A 10,093-nucleotide genomic window follows, 5' to 3' on the forward strand; every position below is an offset into this window, starting at 1 on the left:
GAATAGTGTGCACTATATAGGGAATAGGGTGCACTATATAGGGAATCAGTTAACTACACTTAGCTCCTATAAATCTGTCTGAGTGATGTGGTGTCTCCTGGGGGAACGTTGAAAGGTCGTCTCTGTGTTAGTTACACTGTTTATGTGTTAGTAACAGCCAACCAGTCGTTGGTTACTGCAGCTGTGGACACAGACAGACAGACAGGCAGACAGGCAGACAGACAGACTATATGTATTTCCTCATGACCTGTACAGGGCTGTTTTGACATGATATTATACTTTAGACAGTGTAGTTACAGAACCTGAAGATAAATATCATCGTAGTTTTGTGTTGAAATGATTGGGGCTCTTTCCATGGTGTAAACGAGATTTCCAAATGTTTTATTTGTAAAGTACTGTATGCCTTTCAGAGTTACAAATGTTTATTATGAAAATATGTACAGTACTTTGTTTCAAATGCTCAGGACATTTAATGTGAATCTTCTCCAGAACAATGGGGCCAGTATAAAACCAAGTCAAGTTGCTTCCTGAACAAACCCCATTGGTCCTCAGATCTCTACATCCTTGTCTTGTGTTACATTATATAGTATATAATCAATGTTACATTCCGTGGCACACACTATGTCTAGTCCCAAAGGGCACCCTATTCCCTATATAGTGCACTACTTTAGACCAGAGTCTTATGGGGCCCTATTCCCTACATAGTGCACTACTTTAGATCAGAGCCCTATGGAACCCTATTCCCTATATAGTGCACTACTTTAGACCAGAGTCCTATGGGGCCCTATTCCCTATATAGTGCACTACTTTAGACCAGAGTCCTATGGGGCCCTATTCCCTACATAGTGCACTACTTTAGACCAGAGTCCTATGGGGCCCTATTCCCTATATATAGTGCACTACTTTAGACCAGAGTCCTATGAGGATATGAACAGAATAGGGTTCCATTTGGGACACACACCAAATCAAATGAAACATAACAGAAAGGAACATGAGGTGAATGTGGGAAGGACCCAAATAATCAAATGTTTACTGTCAAATATCAACACATTTACTTCCACGTATATCAACTTCGCAGCATGCGTGGTATTTAGACAAAACACCCAACAGATAAAAAATATACATTGCACATTCTTTAGAAAGGGCCTCGATCTGTGAACAGTCATCATTGTCCTCATGTGTGAGGAGAGAGGAGGATGAGAGAGAGAGGAGAGAGAGAGGATGAGAGAGAGAGGACAGAGACAGGAGGATGAGAGAGAGAGGAGAGAGAGAGGAGAGAGGAGGATGAGAGAGAGGAGAGAGAGAGGAGAGAGAGAGAGAGAGAAGAGAGGAGGGTGAGAGAGCGAGGAGGAGAGGAGAGAGAGGAGGTTGAAAGCGCGCGTCTGTCGCTGTCTGTCTGTCTGTCTGTCTGTCTGTCTGTCTGTCTGTCTGTCTGTCTGTCTGTCTGTCTGTCTGTCTGTCTGTCTGTCTGTCTGTCTGTGTGTTTCTCTGTCTCCCTGTGTGTGTCTGTCTCTCTGTGTGTGTCTGTCTTTCTGTCTCTCTGTGTGTCTGTTCTTCTAGGAAGCAGGTAAATGCCTCTTCAGGACATCCTTGGCGTTGCTGGGGAGACTCTCAGGAAAGTTCACGTCAAACTCCACCACCAGGTCCCCTCTCTGCTCGGGGTTCTTGGGTAAGGGAAGGCCCTGTCCTGCTACAGTCTGTCTCATGCCTGGCTTTATCACATCCGTGATCTTCATGTTACACGTCTTCCCATCTATTGTAGACACCGTCACCGAGCAACCACACAACGACTAGAAGAGGTAAAAGAGAGGGTACATAGTCAGTGACATGTTGACAGAGTGGACAACACACAGACAGAGACTCAGACACACACACGCACGACACCAATGCACACACACACACGCGTGCACACAAACCACAAGATACTGTAACTAGATATTATAGCTATTATTAGTCTGGAATCGTCTCCAGATTGGTGGTTTGATTTCCTTGACAGATTGAACATGTGTTTTTCTGGTTTGGTGCTTTGCTAACATAGGACTTTTCCTTCAAGCAGAAACTATGCTCCATTACTGATTAGCAAGGCTGTGATTTAAGGTGAAGCTATTTTCAATACATGAATAACAAGAGAAGAGGAGAGTGAGAAGAAGAAGAAGAGAGAGAGGAGACAGAGAAGAAGAAGAGGAGAGGAGGAGAGAAAGGAGAAAAGGAGAGAGAAAGAGAGAGAGAGAGAGAGAGAGGGGAGAAGAGGAGACAGAGAGGGGAGAAGAGGAGATAGAGAGAGAATCTACACACAGTACCCCATAATGACAAAGCAAAGACAGATGTTTAGAAATTTTAGCAAATTTATAAAACAAAAACAAAAATCACATTTACATAAGTATTCAGACCCTTTACTCAGTACTTTGTTGAAACAACTGTGGCAGCGATTACAGCCTTGAGTATTCTTCGTGTGACGATACAAGCTTGGCACACCTGTATTTGGGAAGTTTCTCCCCTTCTATTCAGATCCTCTCAAGCTCTGTCAGGTTGGATGGGGAGCGTCGCTGCACAGCTATTTTCAGGTCTCTCCAGAGATGTTTGATCGGGTTCAAGTCCGGGCTCTGGCTGATCCACTCAAGGACATTCAGAGACTTGTCCCGAAGCCACTCCTGCATTGTCTTGGCTGTGTGCTTAGAGTCGTTGTCCTGTTGGAAAGTGAACCGTCGCCACAGTCTTGAGGTCCTGAGCAGGTTTTCTTTAAGGATCTTTCCCTCGATCCTGACTAGTCTCCCAGTCCCTGCCGCTGAATAACATCCCCACAGCATGATGCTGCCACCACCATGCTTCACCATAGGGATGGTGCCAGGTTTGCTCCAGACGTGACGCTTGGCATTCAGGCCACAGAGTTCAAACTTTGTTTTCATCAGACCAGAGAATCTTGTTTCTCATGGTCTGAGAGTCCTTTAGGTGCCTTTTGTCAAACTCCAAGCGGACTGTCATGTGCCTTTTACTGAGGAGTGGCTTCCGTCTGGCCACTCTACCATAAAGGCCTGATTGGTAGAGTGCTGCAGAGATGGTTGTCCTTCTGGAAGGTTCTCCCATCTCCACAGAGGAACTCTGTCAGAGTGACAAATCGGGTTCTTGGTCACCTCCCTGACCAAGGCCCTTCTCCCCCGATTGCTCAGTTTGGCCGGTCGGCCAGCTCGAGGAAGAGTCTTGGTGGTTCCAAACTTCTTCCATTTAAGAATGATGGAGGCAACTGTGTTATTGGGGAACTTCAATGCTGCAGAAATGTTTTGGTACCCTTCCCCAGATCTGTGCCTCTACACAATCCTGTCTTTTTTTTTTTTTATGTAACCTTTATTTAACTAAGCAAGTCAGTTAAGAACAAATTCTTATTTACAAATGTTTTATTTTTATTTAACCTTTATATACATTGTAGAATAATAGTGAAGACATCAAAACTATGAAATAACAAATTTTTTGGTTACATCATGTAGTAAATATATATTTTATACTCACAATTCTTCCAATTAGCCACCCTTTGCCTTGTTGACAGCTTTGCACACTCTTGGCATTCTCTCAACCACCTTCACCTGGAATGCTTTTCCAACAGTCTTGAAGGAGTTCCCCCATATGCTGAGCACTTGTTGGCAGCTTTTCCTTCACTCTGTGGTCCAACTCATCCCAAACCATCTCAATTGGGTTGAGGTCGGGTGATTGTGGAGGCCAGGTCATCTGATGCAGCACTCCATCACTCTCCTTCTTGGTCAAATAGCTCTTATACAGCCTCGAGGTGCAGTTAAATATAATGAACTTATCCTCTGCAGCAGAGGTAAATCTGGGTCTTCCTTTCCTGTGGCGGTCCTCATGAGAGCCAGTTCATCATAGAGCTTGATGGTTTTTGCGACTGCACTTGAAGAAACGTTCAAAGTTCTTAAAGTTTTACGGATTGACTGACCTTCATGTCTTAAAGTAATGATGGACTGTCGTTTCTCTTCGCTTATTTGAGCTGTTCTTACCATAATATGGACTAGAGGTCGACCGATTATAATTTTTCGCCGCCGATACCGATTATTGGAGGACCAAAAAAGGACGATATTTAATCGGATGATTTTTTATTTTATTGGTAATAATGACAATTACAACAATACTGAATGAACACTTTCAGAGAAATACGGAACCGTTCCGTATTTTATCTAACGGATGGCATCCCTAAGTCTAAATATTGCTGTTACATTGCGAGCCAGGCGGCCCAAACTGCTGCATATACCCTGACTGCTTAAACGGAACGCAAGAGAAGTGACACAATTTCCCTATTTATAAGAAATGTATGTTAGCAGGCAATATTAACTAAATATGCAGGTTTAAAAATATATACTTGTGCATGGATTTTAAGAAAGGCATTGATGTTTATGGTTACGTACATTGGTGCAACGACAGTGCTTTTTTCGCGAATGCGCTTGTTAAATCATCACCCGTTTGTCGAAGTAGGCTGTGATTCAATGATAAATTAACAGGCACCGCATCGATTATATGCAACGCAGGACACGCTAGATAAACTAGTAATATCATCAACCATGTGTAGTTAACTAGTGATTATGTTAAGATTGATAGTTTTTTATAAGATATGTTTAATGCTAGCTAGCAACTTACCTTGGCTTCTTGCTGCCCTCACGTAACAGGTAGTCAGCCTGCCACGCAGTCTCCTCGTGGAGTGCAATGTAAGGCAGGTGGTTAGAGCATTGGACTAGTAACCGGAAGGTTGCAAAAACGAATCCCCAAGCTGACAAGGTAAAAATCTGTTGTTCTGCCCCTGAACAAGGCAGTTAACCCACTGTTCCTGGGCCGTCATTGAAAATAAGAATTTGTTCTTAACTGACTTGACTAGTTAAATAAAGGTGTATAAAAAAATATATAAATCGGCCACAATCGGTGTCCAAAAATACAGATTACCGATTGGTATGAAAACTTGAAATCGGCCCTAATTAATCGGCCTTTCCGATTAATCGGTCGACCTCTAATATGGACTTGGTCTTCTACCAAATTGGGCTATCTTCTGTATACCTTGTCACAAAACAACAGATTGACTGAAATGCATTAAGGAAATAAATTCCACAAATTAACTTTTAACAAGGCACACCTGTTAATTGAAATGCATTCCAGGTGACTACCTCATGAAGCTAGTTGAGAGAATGCCAAGAGTGTGAAAAGCTGTCATCAAGGCAAAGGGTGGCTACTTTTAAGATCTCAAATATAAAATATATTTTGATTTGTTTAACACTTTTTTTGTTACTACATGATTCCATATGTGCTATTTCATAGTTTTGATGTCTTCACTATCATTCTACAATGTAGAAAATTGTCAAAATAAAGAAAAACCCTGGAATGAGTAGGTGTGTCCAAACTTTTGACTGGTACTGTGTGTCCAGTTGTACAGCATTTAAACCAGCCAAATCAATCTGTTATTCCACATTGAACCACTTTCTATTGGCAGTGTTTCCCCTTACTGTTACTTTGATAAGGCAGCCCACCGAGATCCACAAAGCAAAAACCCATCTCACCTGTCGTAGACTAACTTTCACCGGATACACGATGTCCGACCCCTCCCTTCTAAAGTGCATGTGAGGCTTGTCCTTAATGACGAACACAATATCAGCAGGGATCGTATTGGGCGACTCGTCTCCTTCTCTAGGGAACGTGATCTTGGTTCCCTCCTTCCAACCTCTCTTAATCTCTATGGTGAGAATCTTATCCTCCGTCCTCATGGTCCGTCCGTCTGGGTTCATCCTCTTCCTGCTGATCTTCATCCTCTTGGTGCAACCGTGAAACACTTCCTCTAGCGATACGCGCAGCTCGTGATGAACGGCAGGGTCCTGCTTCCTCCTCTGCTGCCCGCCCAGCCCCACGTGGCGGTCCCGAGGGAACCCGTTGAGATTAAACGAGGTGAAGGAGCCGAACGGATCGTTGCCGTCCACATCCATGTCCTCGTCGTCTCCGCCCGGACCGCGCCCGTTAGCCTTGCGTCCGAAGAACATCTCGAAAGGGTTGGCGCCGCCGAAGAAGGTGGCGAAGGTCGCGTGGGGGTCTCCGTGGAATGTGTAGGAGGTGAAGTTGCTGCCCTGGTCATCCGGACCACTACTGGGACCTCCTTTGAGACCTGACAGGAAATGACACGAGTCAACAACCATTCAGATAATGCATTGCATTTAACATATTATGTACTGAGACCTGAGTGACAGCAGCTGGGAAACAATGACATCATTCAGATAATGCATCGCATTTAACATATTATGTACTGAGACCTGAGTGACAGCAGCTGGGAAACAATGACATCATTCAGATAATGCATTGCATTTAACATATTATGTACTGAGACCTGAGTGACAGCAGCTGGGAAACAACGACATCATTCAGATAATGCTGATAACCTACATGTATGTATTGATAGATTAGATCATGCAGATAACCTACATGTATGTATTGATAGATTATGTTGATAACCTTTGTATTGATAGATAATGTTGATAACCTATGTATTGATAGATAATGCTGATAACCTTTGTATTGATAGACAATGTTGATAACCTTTGTATTGATAGATAATGTTGATAGCCTATGTAATGATAGATAATGATGATAACATACTGTATGTATTTATAATGCCGATAACAATAGATAATGTTAATATGTATTGATAGATAATGTTAATAACCTATGTATTGATAATGACGATAACCTATGCATTGATAGATAATACCGATAACAATAGATAATGCTATCTATGTATTGATGGATAATGTTTTATATGTATTGATAGATAATGCTGATATGTATTGATAAGCTCATTTGAGACCTGAGTGACACGAGTCAGGAACCATTCGGATAATGCTAATAAGTCGCTGTACGATAGGCTACTAGACCTGGGTCAAATACATACATGTAGGTTACAGCAATTACTTTGACACTAACTTGAGCTTCACTTGAGTTTGCCCGGCTGCCTACAATGGGACCAATGGGGTAGTCTTAGTCAATGGGGCCAATGGGATAGTCCTAGTCAATGGGACCAATGGAATAGTCCTAGTCAATGGGACCAATGGGATAGTCTTAGTCAATGGGACCAATGGAATAGTCCTAGTCAATGGGACCAATGGGATAGTCTTAGTCAATGGGATAGTCCTAGTCAATGGGACCAATGGGATAGTCCTAGTCAATGGGACCAATGGAATAGTCTTGGTCAATGGGACCAATGGGATAGTCTTGGTCAATGGGACCAATGGAATAGTCTTGGTCAATGGGACCAATGGGATAGTCTTGGTCAATGGGACCAATGGAATAGTCCTACTCAATGGGACCAATGGAATAGTCTTGGTCAATGGGACCAATGGAATAGTCTTGGTCAATGGGACCAATGGGGTAGTCCTAGTCAATGGGACCAATGGAATAGTCTTGGTCAATGGGACCAATGGAATAGTCCTACTCAATGGGACCAATGGAATAGTCTTGGTCAATGGGACCAATGGAATAGTCTTGGTCAATGGGACCAATGGGGTAGTCCTAGTCAATGGGACCAATGGAATAGTCTTGGTCAATGGGACCAATGGGATAGTCCTAGTCAATGGGACCAATGGGATAGTCCTAGTCAATGGGACCAATGGAATAGTCCTAGTCAATGGGACCAATGGAATAGTCTTAGTCAATGGGATTAATGGAATAGTCTTAGTCAATGGGACCAATGGAATAGTCTTAGTCAATGGGATTAATGGAATAGTCTTAGTCAATGTGCTGGAATATTTGCCATACATAGTATTTGATCCAGGTCTATAGTGTACATATTATTTGATCCAGGTCTATAGTGTACATAGTATTTGATCCAGGTCTATAGTGTACATATTATTTGATCCAGGTCTATAGTGTACATAGTATTTGATCCAGGTCTATAGTGTACATAGTATTTGATCCAGGTCTATAGTGTACATATTATTTGATCCAGGTCTATAGTGTACATAGTATTTGATCCAGGTCTATAGTGTACATATTATTTGATCCAGGTCTATAGTGTACATAGTATTTGATCCAGGTCTATAGTGTACATATTATTTGATCCAGGTATATAGTGTACATATTATTTGATCCAGGTCTATAGTGTACATAGTATTTGATCCAGGTCTATAGTGTACATAGTATTTGATCCAGGTCTATAGTGTACATATTATTTGATCCAGGTCTGTAGTGTACATAGTATTTGATCCAGGTTTATAGTGTACATATTATTTGATCCAGGTCTATAGTGTACAGTGGATTCCTCCTACCATGGCAAATCTGCTGTTTTCTCATCTGCTTTTGAAATGGTTTTAATGCCTTGGGCTGCAAAACAGCTCGATACTGACATGTTCAACAGCAATTACTGTAATTGACAGTAATAATAATAATACAATCTGATAATATATTTGGAAAGAATTGCTGTTATATATTTCTGACCAACCAAGAGCAATGTCTGCATATTAATGGGCGTACTGATACGCCACCCTGACTAAAGGGAAATAACAGCTTATTGGTTTATTATGATAAATGTTACGAATAAATGAAATGAGAGTGAAATGATGTCTTCTCTAGCCAGTGTGGTTAAAATGTCGGTCTGTATTGGATAATGGCCAATTATACTATACGCACATTTTGATGTGTGCGCTCAACGACGGGGTGGGTGAAATGACATGAAAACCAGGTAATCAAAAGAAGAAGACAATAATGAAATGCGGAGTGTGATATTATCCTACCTTCCTCTCCATACTGATCATATATCTCCCTTTTCTTCGGATCACTGAGGACTTCATATGCCTCGGCGATCTCCTTAAATTTCTCCTCGGCGTTGGCCGCCTTGTTTTTGTCCGGGTGCCATTTCAGAGCCTGTTTTCTGTACGCCTTTTTAATGTCCTCATCAGCCGCTCCTTTCACTATCCCCAGGATTTTATAATAATCTTTCCCCATAGTTTCCCCGAAGCGGGCCCCACGCTGGAGAGAAGAGAACCCGCTAGTTTTTGACGGACGCTGCCTGTCAGTCAATCCGCTATGAAAATATATCCCGGAGAGAGAGAGAGAGAGAGAGAGACCCCTCTGATATGGCGGCAAGTGGAAAACTTAACCGCTCCTCTCTCTCTGCAACTCTCACCAGTAATATCAGTGCCAGCCAGACACGGACACACAGTCAGGCAGTTGAACGGTGAACAGCTACAGATGGATTAAGTAGCCTGGCTACGTTTAGAGTGATTACTCAGAGTTGTGGACCCCGTGATATTTATCCACATCCCGATATAGACACACTTTAAAACAGCCGTGGCTCCCCTCCTCTTACGTCCGACCCCACTGGCATGCTCTACGCTGCTCGCTGGAATCCAGGGGCTCTTTCTAGAACTTAAACGGTGCTGAAGCACGTCATTTCCCATATTTGGCTGTTTTTTTTGGGATTCATCTGTTGAGGTGCAAAGATTCCGTTTTTGGGGGGGGTCATCTGTTGAGGTGCAAAGATTCAGTTTTTTTATGCCTGTAAACACCCACCTATATGGACTTGGCATCCCAAGTTGAGTGAAAAGAACCTAGTCAATTACATTGTAATAGCCTTAACAGGTTATTATAAGCCTTATAATAAAGGGCTGTGGTTTGGTTAGAGGGTGGACAAGACAGAGGATAGGCCTCCTGTCCAGGCTTATAACCTCTGACCTGTACCTACTGAGACAGGCACTAACCTCTGACCTGTACCTACTGAGACAGACACTAACCTCTGACCTGTACCTACTGAGACAGACACTAACCTCTGACCTGTACCTCCTGAGACAGACACTAACCTCTGACCTGTACCTACTGAGACAGGCACTAACCTCTGACCTGTACCTACTGAGACAGACACTAACCTCTGACCTGTACCTACTGAGACAGGCACTAACCTCTGACCTGTACCTACTGAGACAGACACTAACCTCTGACCTGTACCTACTGAGACAGACACTAACCTCTGACCTGTACCTACTGAGACAGGCACTAAGCTCTGACCTGTACCTCCTGAGACAGACACTAACCTCTGACCTGTACCTACTGAGACAGACACTAACCTCTG

At 42.8% G+C, this 10,093-nt stretch overlaps 1 protein-coding gene across 1 annotated transcript; it reads right to left on the minus strand.

Moving 5' to 3' along the window:
- Window positions 1-1,388: 1,388 nt before the first annotated feature.
- On the minus strand, window positions 1,389-9,359 carry LOC106569754 (dnaJ homolog subfamily B member 4). The gene is made up of 3 exons (XM_014141342.3): window positions 8,760-9,359; window positions 5,547-6,142; window positions 1,389-1,790 (listed from the first exon to the last, which is right to left on the minus strand). The coding sequence occupies exons 1-3, from the start codon at window positions 8,968-8,970 to the stop codon at window positions 1,557-1,559; spliced, it is 1,041 nt and encodes a 346-aa protein (XP_013996817.1). The 5' UTR covers window positions 8,971-9,359; the 3' UTR covers window positions 1,389-1,556.
- Between the last annotated feature and the right edge of the window lie 734 nt (window positions 9,360-10,093).

Source organism: Salmo salar, chromosome 14 (genome assembly GCF_965601325.2).
Source record: "Salmo salar chromosome 14, fSalSal1, whole genome shotgun sequence".
NCBI classification, from domain to species: Eukaryota; Metazoa; Chordata; class Actinopteri; order Salmoniformes; family Salmonidae; genus Salmo; species Salmo salar.

Excerpts from the sequence above, each read along its gene's own strand:
- LOC106569754 (XM_014141342.3), bottom strand. The coding sequence starts at position 8,970 with ATGGGGAAAGATTATTATAAAATCCTGGGGATAGTGAAAGGAGCGGCT. Across the intron at positions 6,143-8,759 it reads TGATCAGTATGGAGAGGAAG|GTCTCAAAGGAGGTCCCAGT; the intron begins GTAGGATAATAT and ends ATTTCCTGTCAG. Across the intron at positions 1,791-5,546 it reads TGAAAGTTAGTCTACGACAG|TCGTTGTGTGGTTGCTCGGT; the intron begins GTGAGATGGGTT and ends TACCTCTTCTAG.